This window comes from Artemia franciscana, unplaced genomic scaffold, assembly GCF_032884065.1.
Source record: "Artemia franciscana unplaced genomic scaffold, ASM3288406v1 Scaffold_289, whole genome shotgun sequence".
Taxonomy (NCBI): domain Eukaryota; kingdom Metazoa; phylum Arthropoda; class Branchiopoda; order Anostraca; family Artemiidae; genus Artemia; species Artemia franciscana.
In genome coordinates, this window is record NW_027063627.1 from 1,955,853 (window position 1) to 1,975,549 (window position 19,697).

General features: G+C 37.5%; 1 protein-coding gene across 2 annotated transcripts in view; it reads right to left on the reverse strand.

Annotated features, from left to right (window-relative positions):
• Nucleotides 1-19,697, reverse strand: part of LOC136043080 (uncharacterized) — a 64,446-nt gene that overhangs the window by 13,468 nt on the left and 31,281 nt on the right. For both annotated transcript variants that reach the window (XM_065728003.1, XM_065728002.1), the window contains exons 5-6: nucleotides 8,599-8,783; nucleotides 2,844-2,946 (exon numbers count right to left, since the gene is read on the reverse strand). In XM_065728003.1, coding sequence (XP_065584075.1) covers nucleotides 2,844-2,946; nucleotides 8,599-8,783 — 288 coding nt within the window. The remainder of the gene's footprint in view (nucleotides 1-2,843; nucleotides 2,947-8,598; nucleotides 8,784-19,697) is intronic.

Sequence of the window (19,697 nt, forward strand, 5' to 3'; positions counted from 1 at the left end):
AAATAAAGTCAAATAATTTTTAAAGCGAAAGACTACCATAAACCATTATCAATAGGCTAAGTAAAATGAAACCTAAAATGAACAAAATTACATTAAATAACCAAGCCAAATCCAAAACAATCAGAAACTACCCATAAGAAAAGTAGGGTTAACACCCTCTGTGCCTTCTAAAGACCAGAACGTAATTTGCACTTAGCTGAATGACAATTTTGATTTCGAACTACATATTTTTATTTCTCATAACAACAAAAATTCACAATAATAACCAAGTTTACTCAGAAGAACAAATAAATGTGGATTGACAGCTAAATGTATTCTGATATTCATTCCTGAAAGTTTTAAAAATTTTGAATGTACTAAAATTGTAAGAGAGAAAACGTTTAAAACGTATGTTGTGCAAATTACGTTACATTGGAGTAAATAGGTATAGACGGGTGTATAGCGTCGAAAGGGTCTTGGGGGATCATTTAAGTTAAAGGATTAAAGACATGTATAAGAAATAAATTCCTGGCAGTACATAGAGGGTTTTGGGGTAGTACCCGTAGGTGTATCGCCTTGCACTAGGATGAGCTATAAATATTTTTTGGAAAACAAAGAAGATACGACAATATTAAATAAATAGTAGGTAACTAGAGTGTAGTAGTAGCGTACGCAGACCTTTCGCCCTGTGAGATTTGTTATGATTCTTAAATTGGGAAGGGTTCTTTTTTGAATTTTCTGGGGTTTTGATGGCTCATTTTTGATACTATCATTGCTTCTTATTACATCTGGAAAGATAAAATAGAATTGAAGGAAAATAGGTAACTAGAGTGAAGGCGGAGTATCCAAGTGTATTTTGGGGTTTTAGTAAGATTGTCTGTCAACGTAACCTGAATTGTCTATGGATTGTAAATCATATGGATATTATGGATAGGATATCTCCTGTAATAACAATAGAAAAAATAGCTTATAATTGAAGAGTGATAAAAGCACATATAAGCTCTCTAAGGGGTCTTGAAACGGGGGGGGGGGGAGAGTAAATATCATTCCTTTCTGAGAAAATAGGGTTACGAATGCTAATAGAAAGATCAATAAAAGGAATATCATTAATTTAAATGGAAAAAAGAAAACAATCCCCCTTTTGAGAGGGACAGGGGCAATCATAAGAAAAATAAATATTCTAAATTGAGCAATTCAGGTAGTAGGAGATAGGCCTGCAAGACTATTACAAACTAAAAGTTATTTTTATAGCATCTGTAATTTCTTGATTACGTAAATAAAAGATGTTAATATCCCCCTCCCACTCGCATATTTAAATAATTATACAAGAAAATACGAATTTCACATTACACGAGAAAATGGGGCATGGGTAATTTTCAGGGGAGAGAATACAATTTCAAGTAAAAATAGGTCATTACATATAAGTATTTTTTGCTGAAATACGCGTTATCCCATCTTTTTTACAGCGCATAGGGGTTATCATTGAATAAAATTAAAAAATTAAAAGCCTTCGGGAAAAACTCAAAAATGAAATAAAAATGAGAAAAATCAATCAAAGGAAGTCCTTTACCCGTTCTTTGGGAAGAAGTAAGCTACCGTTAATTTATCAGAAAAAAAGAGGAAATAATCATTCTTTTTTTAGAGGGGATCAACCATAAAAAAAATCATTCGACCTTCTAAAATGGTCGAAATGGAGTATTTGAGGGATAGGAACCAAGCCGCAAGACCTTTTCAAACTAAAATTTGTTTTTCGAGCATCCTTAATTTTCCGATTACTCAAGCGCAAGTTTGTAATATTTCCCTCCTCATTCGCATAATTAAATAAAGATAAAAGAAATCTGAATATACATGCTATTACATAAAAGATGTTGGACAAAGTTCGGCTTCCGTAAGAGCTCAACTGTCAAAATTGACGTTGTAATTTAATTAAAATTAAATAATATAAAAAAGCCATAAGAAGCCATAATTTATCTTTTCAAACCAGTTGAAGCAAATCTTATAGGGGCCAGAATGAGAAAATAGGGGCGGTTTTCTTTTTGATTATAAGAATACAATGAGATGAAGAAAGGACATAAAAATATAGGTATTCTTGGCTAAAAAGCGCGATTTTTCAGCTTTGGTCCAGTGTCAGATGGAATTATTAAATAGAGCTTAAAAGCTTCAAAGTCTCCGAAGGGTAATTTAAAAATAAAGCTGAAAATAAGCATGGAAAAACCTTTATACTAAATGAAGCATAAGACATTCCTCAATATAGTTAAGGAAAAATGTTGCATATAAAATGTTACGTATGGGATCAGCCGCGTTTAAAACACATGTTTGCTTAGGCGAGAACCAGGTCTAGACATGGTTATTAGCTAAGGCCATGAGTTTCAGTGCAGTTGACAGGTTTCTTAGTAACACAGGTGGCTAAGAACTAGAAATAGAGAATTAGTCCGGATTTTACGTCTCCCTATCGATATGCTAGTATCTTACAGAGTAATAAGGTATGCTATGAAATTTTGTGGAAGTATATCTTTTCCTATTTTATTCAGTGCAATATTGTGAAGTTTCTTTCCCTACAGTATCCAATGCCAATTTCAAAGGAGGTTACTCTTTGGCTATTAGACCGTCCTTTACTACTTGAACCATTCGGAGAAAAAACAAAATTAATCTTCAAAAATAAATAACATACGAGAAAAATGGATTGAAACATTCGGTCGTGATCTCATGATTGCTGCGGTGAGTTTAAAGACGTGGACTGTGAATTGTAGTCTGAAAATATGTCAAATAACACTTTTTCACCTGGTTAGTTTTTTATTGTCAATTTTAATAATAGGTTGAAATCTCAATAGAAGCCTTGAATACATGAATGTAATTTTCCTCACCTTTAATATTTCCTCAAAAACAGGCGATAAGGTATGCCGTTTGACTTTAGTTTTCCTTTTCCCACTCTTGGAACGATCAGGTAGCAAGTAGACTTTAACATATCTAAAATGATTTATTATGAAAAAAAAAATTAGAATCATAAGATAAAATTAATAAAAAAAGATAATCGAAAAATAGTCAAAATAGTGTAATACTGTAAACTGTAATAGCTTCAATGTAGAGTTGAATACAGCTGTCAACTCTCAATTAAAATTTAGATTTAAAAAAAAATACTCTTTACACGGTAAACTATCAGTTCATTTAGCTCGTCAAACCCAAAACGTATAACAATATGTCTAACAATGAATGCAGAAATGATGAATAACAGGAGCAGAAATGACAATGAACATTAAGGCCAGTTTCAGGTCGTGGAAACCAAATAAATAGCTTAAATTAAACCTACTTATTTATCCAACTGAGTTTCTATATATTTGAAGAAAAAAAAATTATAAGGAAGAAAACAGTGATGAAAATATATTGTATATTCGATTATTAAAATAAAATTCATGATTTCAAATATACTGATGCAGAAAGATTCCTGAAAATTTGAGCAGTGTTTAATTTTTAATACCAAATAAAAATGAATACAGTAAAAAACATCTTTTGCAATCAGTAAAATGAAAAAGATTCTCTAGCCTTTTGAGACTTTTCGGCAACAGAGCAATTAACTGAAGTAATTCTTGATTGTTTTAAGCTTTGCTTGACTGATCATTGTAATTTCTGTTTGTTATAGTTTGAATTTCTTCATTCACATTTATTGGGGACTGTTTTGTTTCACAGATTATGTAACCAATTTCGGCTCCTCTTCAGCCTAGTTTAGTCAGTAGAGTTTTTGCAAATATATCCCTAAGCATCAGGTTAGCAATAGCCATCGTAAAAACACTCGTGATGAGTTTTACTCTGGCAAAAATCAAACGCGATGGTTGAAAATATGCGAGTATAAGCACGGTTTTTAGTTTTGGAAGTTTCTCTTGCCAAATTAACCTTAGATCTGTGCTCCTTAGGTACAGGAACATCATTGAAACTTAAAACGAGCAGAAATCACTACGTATATAAAGGGGTTCACCCCCTCGTCAACGCCTCGCTCTTTGCTCTAAACTTTTTCGCTACTTTCAAAAGAGCTATTTATTCTAATTAAACGGCCTCTGTGTTTCAGGGGTCATTCTTAAAGAATTGGAACAAAATTCAAACTTTAGCGTAAAGAGTAAGGTATTGGTGAGGGGGCGAAACCGCTCTTATACGTATAATTTCTGTTTGTTTTAAGTTGTAACGTAGCTCTTTATTTCAGTTAAAAGAAACTTGTTTTTTTTTATGTAATTCTTTTCTGTGATAATCCGAAACCAACTATACTCTGACCAGTATTGTCAGTTATTCGGTCAAAAGTTGCGCAGCCAAAAAGTGAAAATACACCGAAAGCTCCATTTTTCTAGTGAACAAGAGCTAAGAGCTCATATGGCACTTGTGACGAGGTCGGAAGAGCCGAGAGCTCATATGGTACGAGGTCGGAAGAGCCAAGAGCCAAGAGCTCATTTGGACGAGGTCGGAAGAGCCGAGAGCTCATATGGTACGAGGTCGGAAGAGCCAAGAGCTCATTTGGCACTTGTGAGAAGGTCAGAACCTAAAGTTAAACTTTATAGCACAAGATCCTTCTAAATATCAAATTTCATTAAGATCTGGTCACCCTTTCGTAAGTTACAAATACCTCAATTTTCAAAATTACCTCCCCCCTCCCAATTCCACCAAAGAGAGCAGATCCGGTCCAGTTATGTCAGTCACGTATCTTAGACAGGTTTCTATTCTTCCCATCCAGTTTCATCCTGATCTCACCGCTTTAAGTATTTTCTAAGATTTCCGGTCCCCCCAACTGCCCCACCCCCAATTACGTTTGATCCGGTTGAGATTTAAAATAAGATATCAGAGTTACGAGGTCCTTCTAAATATGAATTTTCATGAAGATCCGATCGCTCCTTCGTAAGTTAAAAATACGTTATTTTTCTTATTTTTCAGAATTACCCCCCCCCCCCCCCGCAATTGAGCGGATCCGTTCCAATTATGTAAATTACGTATGCAAGACTTTTGCTTATTTTTCCAACCAAGTTTCATCCCAATCCCTCCAATCTAAGCGTTTCCCATCATTTTAGGTCTCCCCACCCCAAACTTCCCCCAATGTCACCAGATCCGGTCAGGATTTAAAATAAGAGCTTTGAGCCACGATATCCTTCTAAAAATCAAATTTCATGGAGATCCAATCACCCGTTCGTAAGTTAAAAATACCTCATTTTTTCTAATTTTTCAGAATTAACCACCCCCCCCCCCCAACTACCCAAAAGAGAGCGGATCCGTTCCGTTTATGTCAATCATCTATCTAGGACTCGTGTTTATTTTTCCCACCATGTTTCATCCCGATCCCTCCACTCTAAGTGTTTTCCAAGTTTTAGGTTCCCCCTCCCAACTCCCCGCCCCCATCACCAGATCTGGTCGGGATTTAAAATAAGAGCTCTAAGACACGATATCCTTCTAAACATCAAATTTCATTGAGATCCGATCACCCGTTCGTAAGTTGAAAATACCACATTTTTCTAATTTTTAAGACTTACTCCCCCCCCCCCCCCCCCCAACTACCCCAAAGAGAACAAATAAGTTCCGATTATGTCAATCATGTATCTGGGACTTGCGCTTATTTTTCCCATCAAGTTTCATCCCGATCCCTCTACTCTAAGTGTTTTCCAAGATTTTAGGTTTCCCCCCTCCAACTCCCCCCAATGTCATCAGACCCAGTCGGGATTTAAAATAAGAGCTCTGAGACACAATATCATTCCAAACATCAAATTTCATTAAGATCCAATCACCCGCTCATAAGTTAAAAATACTTCATTTTTTCTATTTTTCCGAATTAACCGGGCCCCATTCCCCCCCCAGATGGTCAAATCGGGAAAACGACTATTTCTAATTTAATCTGGTCCGGTCCCTGATACGCTTGCCAAATTTCATCGTCCTAGCTTACCTGGAAGTGCCTAAAGTAGCAAAACCGGGACCGACAGACAGACCGACAGACCGACAGAATTGGCGACTGCTATATGTCACTTGGTTAATACCAAGTGCCATAAAAAGCGCCGAATAAACTGTTTCCTAACCAAAAAACATGTGCCAATTCGAAAAAATCAATACGCAACCGCCTCATTTGGCCACACTAACTGCAAATGTACTCCAGAGAAACTTTAGCTTCAGCTGCCCGTTTTGTAACCTCACGTGAATGGCTAGGTACGTTGTAGATACTTACTAATTATATTATGCAAGACATTAGCCATGTACTAATTCTAATAACAAATTTGAGTGAATATGGTCAAACACCATTTTTAAAATTTTCACTTAACTTATTTGGATTTTAACCTTATATATTGCAATATTTGCCTCCAATTTGCAATCAACAAGCTCAGAATCCTTAAATACCAAATGCCTGGAAATCAATGTAGCTATGAAGTCTCTGTTTAAATGGGCTATTTGCATAATTTGAGGCCTTCACTCATGGGGCTGCAATAAGTGCACCAGTGGCCGGCGTTTATCCCCCCGGAAAATACCTCCCCCCGGAAAATACTCCCCCGTGGAAAATAAGGATTTTCAAATTTGAAAATTTTATTTGAGTTTTGTTTTTCAGCGATTTTGAGGTACTTCCTCTACCATTCTATCCCTCTATCATTTGAGGTATCTCAGTAATGATACTGAGGTTCTAGTTTTGAGAACAAGGGTCCATATGGCAAAATTGCATATGTTATCCTCACCAACTTTAGATCATTTTGAGGTACTTAGCTTTTAATTTTGAGAAAAAAGAGTTGAGTTAAATTGCATGGTGACGCAGAACACCATCAAGGGAGGATCCTCTATAGGAGGACAACTGCGGCAGGGCGTAAGATCTAGATCTATGGACAACGAGGCCTCTGCAAAAGGCTGCCTCGACCCCTTCGGGGTACATGCAAGACTGGGGACCTTGCGGTCAACTCTATTCCCACTTGAGGAGTGGCGCCCCTCGATGAAAGTATAGCCTAGTAAACGACACAGCATTCGCAAGGGGTTCTGATTAAAAGATAATTCTTCTGGGTTTTGTCTGTTTTGACGGGCGTTTTCGGGCTGAAAAACCTCTTCCTAGCTAAATTATCTACTATGGGTTGCCTCCACGTAATAGCATTATATTTGTAGGAATTAATACATAATGAATCGGAGGAAATAGGCTCGGTACTCTCTGTGCAGGATTTCGATTTTTTCTAATAGAAGAGCATCGCCAAGTGCTGAAAACCATGTTGTGACCAAGATGAGCCCAGGATTACACAAAGCCTTCATTCATACAGGAGATCCCTGAGACTTCTTGATGTCCGGTTCTAAGCCGGCTTAAGCGCTTCGGCGTACACTTGAGAAGATATGTTGAGCCCCGTCCTGCACTGGTATTCGGGATTATTGCTTTTCCTAGACCAAAATAATTTCAATAATTTACAGAACATGAAAATTGGAGCTTGAAATGACTATCGGGGAATTGGAAATTGGGAAAATGACTATTGTATTGACCTTTTGACTACCGAATTCAGAAGATTCGAACCGGACTTATTAGGAGTTTCAGAAACTCATATCCCAGACGTAGGAAGCATGAAATTAGGTGATATAGGATGCATTTACTGAGGTAGGAAGGATGGGGTATTTAGACAGGGAGTAGGACTCATGATGAATAAGGAAGCCGCTAAGTCTTGTTTAGGCTGGGAAGGTATTAATAATAGAATACCAATTGCTCATTTTATGACTAAAATGTTACGGGTATTAATTATAGTAGTATATGCCCCTGTAGAACCCACTGACGGAGATAAGTGACTCACATGAATTTTACTTACAGTTACAGGAGCAAATAGACAGGGTCCCATGTAGAAATATGTTTTTTTACAAGGAGATTTTAACGCCCAGGCCGGTAGAAATAGGGATAGGTGGTATCCTAGCCTACCTATATTTGGTGTAGGAAAAGAAAACACTAATGACAACAGACTTTTCCAATATTATATACATAACAATCTAGTTTTAACCAATACGGTGTTTGGTCAGTACCAAAAAAACTTCCCCCTACGGAAGTAATAAATGCGGATATTTCGCCTGTATCACGCCTTTAGACGCCTTGTTTGGATACAAGCGAAATATCCGCGTTGTTTTAGTCATTCAATTCTACTGGCCTTCGTTTCATTTGAAGTTTCCTTCTTGTAGAGTTTTATCTCTCTTGGTTGTTTATAAGCCATGTACACTTAAGCTAGTGTCTCTTTAACTACAGCACTCAAAGAAAATATAACAAAAAAATTTAGAGGGTTCCCAGTTCCGAGTATAGGTGAAATTTTTATTCTAAAATTTAGCCAATTTGTAATATAAGTAAAGCTAACTCAGCACATTTTAAGGACTCTTGTTAAGGACTTTTGTTTCATCATCAGTTCATAAACATAAAGTCTTCAATCAGAACTTTGTGAATAGTTTTCAGGAGGAAGGTCGAACTCGGAGCATGAAGTTTTGATTTTGTCGGTTTCAGCGCTTTAAGGTGTCTCTGGCCCACGACCCCCTCCCCTCGACGTTAATGCTAAGATCCCAATTAATGACGAAGTCGTTTTAGCCTTATGGTGAAAGTGATATTACCATTTATTTCTTGATAGCTCATGCATATAGAAATGCACAGTTATAAACTCAAACAATACTTACGGATCAGATCTATTTCTCTTTGTATCAACGGGTGCTAAATCCTTGCACATCTTGACTGCAACTTCGAATGCTGCTTGTCGATAGTTATAATGGATCCCAAATTGGACTTCCCCTTTAACAGGAACAGCTCCATATCTAACATCACCAGCAGCTGAGCAAACACTCGCCAGGGAATCACTCCGAGTCTAAAAAGATAAGAACAAATCTTATTATGACTGGATTTCCTTAGAATTGTACTGTATCATTAGAGAACCTGGCTGAAATTGCTGACACAGTAGCTGCTGTCAAGGCACCGTAAATATAGTTAATTCTAAGCATTAGAAACGCGTCAGGATTAATCAATGGGTTTCCAGGTGGTGTTCACATAACTAGATCCCCGATCCATCATAGGGCTCAATCCATAATTAAACGCTTTAATTGCTTTCCGAGATTTTATTACGGGAGGTAGAACCCTTTCCCCTAGAAGACCAGGTGCAAAGTGCACAGTGAATGTTTACACAGAAAAATAAGGAACAGAAAAAATGGAAATACAAATCCCAAATATTGGTTAGCTAGATTGTTTAATTTCAAATATTAAATAGTCACTACCTAAACTATTTCTAAGTTTAGAATATATTACATCAGTTTTACTGGAGGGTTCAATCTTTGCATAAGTTTTTAAATCTGATCTGATTGTCATTTCAGTCTGATATAATGGAAGATCCGGATGGACAACCACTTGAAACCAGAGAAAAGGTCCAGGGGTTACAGAATCTATACCGCAGGGGAACACATAAGTTGTATCCTCATTGGTGCATATTAGCCAACGTAGGGCGTAGGCTAACCACTTCGAAAAGATTCCAGATTTCAAGGAAAAAAAAGGTTTATTCATTAAGGCCATACAATACCTTTATGACAGCCTATCTCGTCCATTATATACTTTTTTTTTCAGTTTGTATGGCTAAACTATTTAGAATTGGTCTTGTCATAACTTGTAGAGCTTGGATAAGAGCGGAATAACAAACGGAAACTAAAAGCAGACATCTAATTTCCCGGAAATCTTAGATAAACCATCTATCTAACTCCCTCCTTTTTGTGCCATAAATGGTAATATTCAGTTTTAATTAAACTTTGATTATTAGAAATAGGGATTTTATTTTTCGATGAAATGAAGCAGAAAATTTGTTGGTACTTTTGTCTTGTAGCCACCACATTCAAGATCTTGTGTCGCAAACATGAGACAATAGCCGGTTTATCGGAATGTGAGACAATATTAGCTTCGGCTCGTTGTGGATCTACGTTGTAGCTATATTTTAATTAAATATTTAGTTGGTATTTTGCTTAGGTTAGTTTACATATTTAATATAATACGGCCTGGGCGACCCCCCTTCCATAGTTCTTTGTTGTAGTTTGTATAATTTTGTTGATAAAGTATTATATTTTCATAACATTTTGTTTTATTTCATTAATCTTAACCAAACTTCACTTTTCGACAGAACTTGAGTGTGGTGGCTATAAGACACAAGTACCCAATTTTCTTTTAAAAATTCAGGCAAAGGCATTTCCCAAAAATACTCTAGCATACCTGTTCGGAAAAGGCAAAATATCAGTTCAAATGAATTATCATTTGAGTAATTTGGTCGTTAGGGGGCAACCTTTAGTGCCATCGGCTTTGATTGACATACTTGCTGACAAAAGGAAGCAAAATTTTGCTCTATTTTCAGTCAAATTTTCCAGTCAAACCACAAATTCTCAACAGCTAGTTCACTGTGAGAATTCGCTAAATGGACCCTTTGTCTTTGAGGTGATCAGCCAACACTGAGACTGACATAACTGTTTTTAAGGTATCTTATAAATAATACTGTTTTAAAGGTACCGCAGATTTGGAAGAACTTCAGCAAATGTGGGAGGTTCAAAGCCAAAACAAAAAAAAAGGTTTAATCATAGTTTCAAAGCTACCTGCTATATCAATCGCTTTTCCTCAAAATATATCTTTAAAAACCTGTAGGAAGGTCAATTGAAACTAGCTGGCACGAAATCTCGGCTCGAGGCTGCATTGCAAACAGGTAATTGCTAGTCTTTGTCATGAGAAATTCTGTTGCTAATTGTTATCAAAGAAGAAATAATGCTTAAAAGGAATAGTATAGCAACTTTTTTTCGTCGTTACAAAATAAGCCAATAGAAAATTAACTAAATTTAAAGAACTTGCGTCCAAACATCTTCCAACTCTTGTAGCCCTAGCATTAATAACCGTACTTGTATGATATACCCCCTGCATCTCAAGAAGTGAAGTTAGGTAAGTCTTAATAAAATATGGCTAAGTATGATAAAAATATAAACTTCTGGACCAAATTTGGGCTTTATATTTGCACATTAGGGGGGGGGGGTAAAATTACAGTGGGTCTGCATGCAAAATGTACTAGCTACAGTCATTTTGATATTATGAAGTAAGAATTGTTTTCTGATTACACACTATCCAAATACTTAGCTCCCCCCCCCTTTATATGAAAATATATAGCCCAAATCACATATTCCCCATCTATTCTGTCAATTCTCTTTGTCTATTCTTACATTAAGTTGAAGTTGGTGTGTTCCATATAATTAACAAGTACCTATTTTCATTGCCGTCCTGGCCGAGTTGGTTGGTGCGCTGGATTCGGGATCCTTTGTCTGAGAGGACGCGGGTTCGAATCCCAGTGTACCCAATTCTTCAGTTGGGACGGGGGTCAGTGGCGTGACTCTGTAAGCTTAGCCAGAGTCGACCCAGCTCTAAATGGGTACCTGGAGAAATCTGGGGAAGGTAAACAGGAAGGGTGTGTGAAAGCACAGGATGGCTGGCCCCCAACCCCCCATTGCACTTCCTGGCTGAAGGGCCAAGAAACGGAGATCAGCACCGCCGGTAGGGACTGTAAAGTCTAATGCCGTATCCTTTACCTTTACCTTTACCTTATTTTCATTGAAGAATCAACTGGAAACAGTATTTATGTACATACCGTATATATATATATATATATATATATATATATATATATATATATATATATATATATATATATATATATATATATATATATATATATATATATATATATATATATATATATATATATATATATATATACCGTTATGTATATAAATACCGTTTTCAGTTCATTCCTCATCGAAAATATATTTCATGCAGAAAAAAATAGGTACTTGTTAATTATATGGACCACACCCAAGAAGTGAAGTTAGGTTAATCGTACTGAAATATGACAAAATATGATAATAATATAATACTTTTGAAACAAAATTATGAAAACTATGCCTAAGAATTATGGAACGCGGGTCGCGCAGAACACAATATATTAAATATCTAACCCAACCTAACCTCTAACCACTTAATATAATTAAATAAAAAAAAGGTTTTTTTTTAAATGAAAATAAGGAGCAACATTAAAACTTAAAACGAACAGAAATTACTCTGTATGTGAAAGGGGCCCGCTCTTTACGCTAAAGTTTGACTCTTTCTCTTAACTCTATTTTTAAAACAGTAAGAAACTTTAGCGTAAAGAGCGGGCCGATGAGGGGGAAAGGCCCCTTTCATATACGGAGTAATTTCTGTTCGTTTTAAGTTTTAATGTTGCTCCTTACTTTCATTTCTGGACGTTTTTGAATTAATGCATGTTTTGATCTTGGCTCTCCAGACATAAATAATTAAAACGAAATTTGCATATTAATTAATTGCAATTAATCGGAAGATTTTGAGAAAAAAGGAGCGAGGGAGGAGGCCTAGTTGCCCTCCAATTTTTGGATTACTTAAAGAAGCAACTAGAACCTTTAATCTTTTACAAACGTTTTCATTGGTAAAAAATATACGTAACTTACGAATTAATTTACGTAACGAACTTCTATCTTCGTATGTTTTTATTGCGTGTATAAGAGGGTTCAACCCTCGTCGATACCTCGCTCTTTACCCTAAAGCTTAAATTTTGTCCCAATTCCTTAAGAATGACATCTGAATCACAAAGGTCGTAGAATAAATATTTGAAATTACTAAAAATACTTTAGCGTAAAGAGTGAGGTATAACGAGGAGGTAAACCCCTCATATGCGTAATAATTTTTGTTCGTTTTAAGTTTTAATGCTACTACTTACTTTCAGTAGAAAAAACTTTTCATATTTATTTTTTCATTGTTTTTTTTTTTTCAAATAATGCTAGAAAACCCAGCACCCCCTTCATTGAAATTCTCTTCCCCTATGAAAAGTTTCTCCACGGAAATATCCTCCCGCGTAACCCCCCCTCAAATTTCCCCCCTAAACAAAAAAATCCCCCTGAAAACGTCTGTACACTTCCCAGCAACCATTACTATATGTAAACATAGGTCAAAGTTTGTAACTTGCAGCCCCTCCCGCGGGGACTGCGGGGGAGTAAGTCGTCCCTAAAGACAGTCATTAGGTTTTGACTATGGTGAATAAAATGGCTATCTCAGAATTTCGATCTGGTGACTTTTGGGAAAAACTGAGCGTGGGAGGGGGCCTAGGTGCCCTACAATTTTTTAGTCACTTAAAAAGGCACTAGAACTTTTAATTTCCGTTAAAATGAGCCCTCTCGCGACATTCTAGGTCCACTCAGTCGATACAATCACCCCTGGGAATAAAAAAAAAACACACACATCCGTGATCTGTCTTCTGGCAAAAAATGCGAAATTCCACATTTTTGTAGATAGGAGCTTGAAACTTCTACAATAAGGTTCTCTGATACGCTGAATCCGATGGTGTGATTTTCGTTAAGATTATATGACTTTTAGGGGGTGTTTCCCCTATTTTCTGAAATGAGGCAAATTTTCTCAGGCTCGTGGCTTTTGAGAGATATAACTGATCTTGATGAAACTTATATATTTAAAATCAGCATTAAATGCGTTTTTTTATGTAACTATTGGTATCAAAATTCCATTTTTTGGAATTTTTGGTTACTATTGAGCCGGGTCGTTCTCTATCACGAACTGTTTGATTCGTTACCACGAACTGTTTGATAATTGTTTAAGATTTAACTACATCGTAGTTTTTCTCACTCCAAACAAGTTAATCATAACCGATGGCGAAAGGAAAACTGGTTTTTGTCAGATTTCAGAGAGCGAAATTCTTCAGTGCGTTCCGTTTAATTAATAAGTACCAAAAATATTCTAGCAGCTGCTTTAGTGATTTATAAATAAAACATCTCTCCAAGAACAGCAGCGTACCCAACTCGATTGGCTTTGTATTAATTTACTGTAATGGTCTTTTGTCAGAGAATTATTTTACTTGCTCAGTGTTCGATACCAATTGGAATAACCCTTGTTTTTGTTGGTCTTATAAAATTATAACCGCGAGACAGCAGTTCAATTGTTGTAACATAGCCTTGAAAGGGTATTTCGAAAATTACTTTACTAGAGTTGGTTCATCATCGAAACTTTGACGTGATAAAATTTATCAAGAAACTTGACAGTGCAGTTCCAAGAAACATCGAAAATATTTCATTAGTTTAATTAAATCATTCAATTTTCTAGGTAAGTTAATGGCCTCGTACACTAAGACTCGTGCACATCTGGTAATAACTGAAGATCAAGAATACACCAACACAATTAAGTTTAATAAATTAGTTCTCAGAGGATTTTCTTCAGCTCGGCCATATCTACGCACTAACAGGGAGGGGGAAGTCACCCTAACCCTCTCCCCAGGAAAAGTAGAAAGTAGTGGCCTAAGCACGAGCTTTTCATGTATTTTCAACCCATCTCCTCCAGAAAAGTGAAGGTGCATATTTTTTTTTTCGTGGACATAAAACTTCGGAGAAGGGGAATTAAAATAACGCAATTAAGAAAGACTATTTCCAGTATAATTACACAGGAAATATGGGAAAAATCATACGAATCTTAAAATTTCACCCAGAGTAAGGGCAAGAAATCCTACCCTTTTAACCAAGACCACCTTCCAAATTTTCAAGATATTCACGATTCTTCCATTAACGGTGTTTAGAAAAACCGCAAATTTTAAGCTCTTGGCCCTCTTTCCAATTAATGGAGGAGCTCCGACAAATTAGTTGCGAAAAATAGGTCAATAATTAGTTATTCCGGCATTTTTTAATGTCCAGTGTTTAGTTTTTCGACTTCTCTTCTTGAGCAATTAAACTAGGGAAAAAAATCAGGCACGTTCGGATATTTTTTCTTATTAATTTTTTTTTCGGGGGGCGGGGACAAGAAAAATTGATATGATAATTTGAATAAGTGCACAGTAATTTGAGGGAATTTAGAACTTTAGAGAGGCTTTTAACTTTTCACTATTACCATACTGAACACATTTTGAGTACAACAGATATAACCAGTTGGCAAAAGCAAGTGTTTTACTTACCAATTGCTTTCAAAACTTTTGTACAGAAAATTTTACTGTTTATAGCAAATGGGCATCAATAAAGCTTTCCAGTCTTAATGCATTGTGAAAAATAGGGGCACCCCCTATTAAAAATAACAGTCTCTGTTCGTTTTAGGCATTCAGACGAGGTCGAGGCCAAAGGCCTCGACCAGTCCGTTGATTTTGAATTAAAATGGAATAGTTGTGGAAATCAAGCCATGGCTAATTGTAGAAAAAGCCAAGAGATATAGTCCAATTGAGTGAGAGGCAATTCTGGCATTACCCCCCCCCCCCCCCTATAAGAATTGTGTAAAAATGACGTTAGTTCATTTGTTAATAGATATGTTCCTAGGGCAGTAGAACCAAGTAGTCTCCGGCAGGTTAACCAAGAATTTAAGAGTATTAAGGAAAGAAGCCAAGCATTATCGTAAACGGCAGAGGTTGAGGGAAAGGGACACCCCCTCTTACAAATAACAGTCTCTGCTCGTTTTAGGTATTAATGCCGCTCTTTACTTTCATCTGAAAGAAAATTGTTTTTATGCAGGCTACTATTATATTTTTATGTATAATTTGTATCTGCCAACAAATATACCTGAAATGGTAATATTCAGTGTAGAAATATTTTTGTAAATATTTTGCCGTAGACAGATGGTTTTTTTGCCGTAGACTATCAACAGGAAATAAAGATGAAATGAGTTTTAATTTGAATGGTGAAGCTGTGAAGGTTGTGTCTCAGGCAATATATTTAGCATTCCATCTAACATCGAGCGGAAGATGAAGCAATCATATTTCAAAGATGGCAAATGGAGGAAAAGCAGCAATGGCAACGCTGTTCAGGAACAGTAATTTGACTGGAATAGTTGACTTAAAGATGCAAAAAAATGTGTTCAACCCAAAAATAAGGCCAATCCTCCATTATGGAGTAGAAGAATGGGACCTAGACGTGGCAAATTCATTAGAAACTCTACAGCTACAATATTATAAACGAATGCTAGATCTGCACGCCACAGCCCGCACACTTTTCATCAAGGAAGATTTGGGACTTTTCTCCATGAGAAAATATAGATAGACCCAATTGATTAGGTTTTGGCTGAAAATACTGCAATGTCCCTCCTCAAGACTCATCAGAGCAGCGTATGATGAATTACTTATCCTGGGACAAAAATCTTCATGGCCCTTCCATGTCAAAAAACTCCTGGACAGCACAGGTTTATCGTATGCGTGGAATGGAAGAGATGGCCCAATCTCAGATCACAAAGACTGGAAGATCAAGAAATTCAGAAATTGTGGAACGACCTTAGCCAGTCAGAAAGTTTAGTTCTTACTATAAGGCGAAAGAAAATTATGGTAAGGAGTTTCATTTTAAATTAGGGATTCCAAAAGAATCCGTGAGGTCATGGATGCAGGTGCGAGCAACCTGTCTCCCTCTTTATAGTGTTCGAAAAAAAGGTGTTACCCGGAAATGCGTTATACTTGCCCGATTTTCGGTGATTTTGATGGGCTGGACCATTTTCTTTTCAGGTGTCAGGGGCTAAAAGAACTAAGAGGGAGCTTTCTTAGGGTGAGTGGCCGTGAGCCCCTACGACCAGCAGATGACCAGCACAGGGGAATTTTGTCCGGAATGATCTTATTATTCGAAAGTCGAGTGTTACATGATTTAGTTTGTTTGTTGTTGTATATGTATGTATACGGCCTGAAAAATGGCCTTAAATACAGTCATTCATTCATTCATTCATACACAAGTGCGTGTTTGTAATTTGTACTGTTGTTTAATTTCCTTGCTTGTTTGTTATTTATTTATCCTTTTGTGTGTATATGGCCTATGGTCTTTTGAAATACACTTTTCTATCTATATATTCAAAAAAAAAAAAATAATAATAATTATGTCAAGTTCCAATCAAGTTGAATGAGAAAATTCATTAAACAGAAGCCCAAGGTATCCAGAATATCCAACATAGCTGTTGTAAAAATGCAAATTTGCTTATTAGAACCTAATGCCCATTATACTGCAGAAATTTCATTATTAGTTTTTTTTTTAATTTTGTATGTAGCCTAGGGTTATATCTGAGACTATTTGGAGGGGGCAATACAGAGGGTATAATTTTGCAAATACAGTTATAAACATCAAATCCAACATAATGTAAGAAATATAGTTGTACTACTCTGGTAGTTTTTTAGTCTTCCCTTTAGAAGAACCATATGGCTTCACATGCTTTCCTAGTCTGTGATAATAGTTTTAGATAGTTGCTATTGGCTGGTAGATAGGTATGGGCTTTTTAAGATTGGTTGGCTACTTTTTTTTAAATTAAAAACTTTTTTTCTTTTAACAATTAAACAAAGGTTAGAGAAAGAACCCAGGCTTTACACAGCTTTTTGATTTTGACTATAGCTGCCTGATGCCCTGGGATGGGAAAACAAAAATTTCACATCATATTTTAATTAACTAATTTAGGTATCCTCAAAATTTAAAACCATGATCCCAAAAAAACGTTTTATGGGTCTACTGCTCTTTACGCCCCCCCCCCAGGTCACTTAGCGTGTCCCCAGGTGGCTATAAGGGAACGTCCTACATACATGTAGGGCACCTCCACAGGAGACACAGGCCAAGGATAGAAATTGTCCCTGGGGGTCCATAATAGAAACTTGGACACCCTCGCCCCGGGCCATAAATACAGGTGGAGGAGGAAGAAGGCCCCTCAAATGTATATTCAATAGGGTCTACCGGCGTGTCCATACGTCCCTTGAGTTACAGACCTTCTCCAAGTAATGGGTTAAATTGCATGTTGACGCAGAACACTATCGTGGGAGAATCCTCTATAGGAGCTGCCTCGACCCTGTCGGGGTACCTGCAAGACTGGGGACCTTGCGGTCAACTCAATTCCCACTTGAGGAGTAGCACTCCTCGGGGATATTATAGCCTAGAAAACGACACAGCATTCCCACGGGATTCTGATTAATGGATAATTCTTCTGGGCTTTGTCTGCTTTGACGGGCGTTCTCGGGTGAAAGACTTCTTCCTAGCCAATTTATCTACTGTGGGCTGCTTCCCCGTAGAAGCAAATATTTGTAGACATGAATATATAATGAATCAGAGGTAATAGGCTTGGGACTGTCGGTGCAGGATTTCGAACCTTATTGATAGAAGAGCATCGCCAAGTGCTGAAAGCAATGGTGGGACCAAGATGGGCCCAGGATCGCACAAAGCCTCCATTCATACTGAAAGTCCCAGGGACATCTTGCCGTCCGGTTCTAAGCCGGCTTAAGCGCTTCGGTAAAGACTTGAGAAGATATGTTGATAAAAACCAAATAAAAAACCTAAAATTATGAAATAAAGGCTCTAAAGCACAGGGTCCCATGGCAATAATTGTCGCCTTCGTCAGAAAATAGTGCAATAGACGGCAGCAGTAAGTCCGTGCGGGCGAGAAGCCTTATATCTACAGGTAGAGGTGACCACAGGAAGCCTTATAACTATAGGTAGAGGAGACCATAAGAAAAATTATAGCTATAGGTGGAGGGTGACCATAAGAATCCTTATAGGTATAGTTAGGGCGACCATTGGAAGCCTTATAGCTATAACTAAGGGAGACCACAGGAAGCCTTATAACTACAGGTAGGGGCAGCCAGAGGAAGCTTTAGAGCACAGGGTCCCATGGCAATAAGTGTCGCCTTCGTCAGAGAATAGTGCTATAGACGGCAGCAGTAAGTCCCTGCGGGCAAGAAGCCTTATATCTATAGGTAGAGGTGACCACAGGAAGCCTTATAACTATAGGTAGAGGAGACCATAAGAAAAATTATAGCTATAGGTGGAGCGTGACCATAAGAATCCTTATAGGTATAGTTAGGGCGACCATTGGAAGCCTTATAGCTATAACTAAGAGAGACCACAGGAAGCCTTATAACTACAGGTAGGGGCAGCCAGAGGAAGCTTTAGAGCTATAGGTAGGAGCAACCACAGGAAGCCTTATAGCTACAAGTACAGGCAGCCAGATGAAGCTTTATAGCTATAGGTAGGGGCGACCATTGGAAGCCTTATAGCTATATGTAGGGGCAACCATAGGAAGCCTTGTAGCTATAACTAGGGGAGACCACAGGAAGCCTTATAACTATAGGTAGGGGCAGCCAGAGGAAGCTTTATAGCTTTAGGTAAGGACGACCATTGGAAGCCCTATAGTTATATGTAGGGGCAACCACAGGAAGCCTTGTAGCTATAACTAGGGGAGACCACAGGAAGCCTTATAACTATAGGTAGGAGCAGCCAGAGGAAGTTTTATAGCTATAGGTAGGGGCGACCATTGGAAGCCTTATAGCTATATGTAGGGGCAACCATAGGAAGCCTTGTAGCTATAACTAGGGGAGACCACAGGAAGCCTTATAACTACAGGTAGGAGCAGCCAGAGGAAGCTTTTCAGCTATAGGTAGGGGCGACCATTGGAAGCCTTATAGCTATATGTAGGGGCAACCATAGGAAGCCTTGTAGCTATAACTAGGGGAGACCACAGGAAGCCTTATAACTACAGGTAGGGGCAGCCAGAGGAAGCTTTATAGCTTTAGGTAAGGACGACCATTGGAAGCCCTATAGTTATATGTAGGGGCAACCACAGGAAGCCTTGTAGCTATAACTAGGGGAGACCACAGGAAGCCTTATAACTACAGGTAGGAGCAGCCAGAGGAAGCTTTATAGCTATAGGTAGGGGCGACCATTGGAAGCCTTATAGCTAGGGGCAGCCACAGGAAGCCTTATAGCTACAAGTAGAG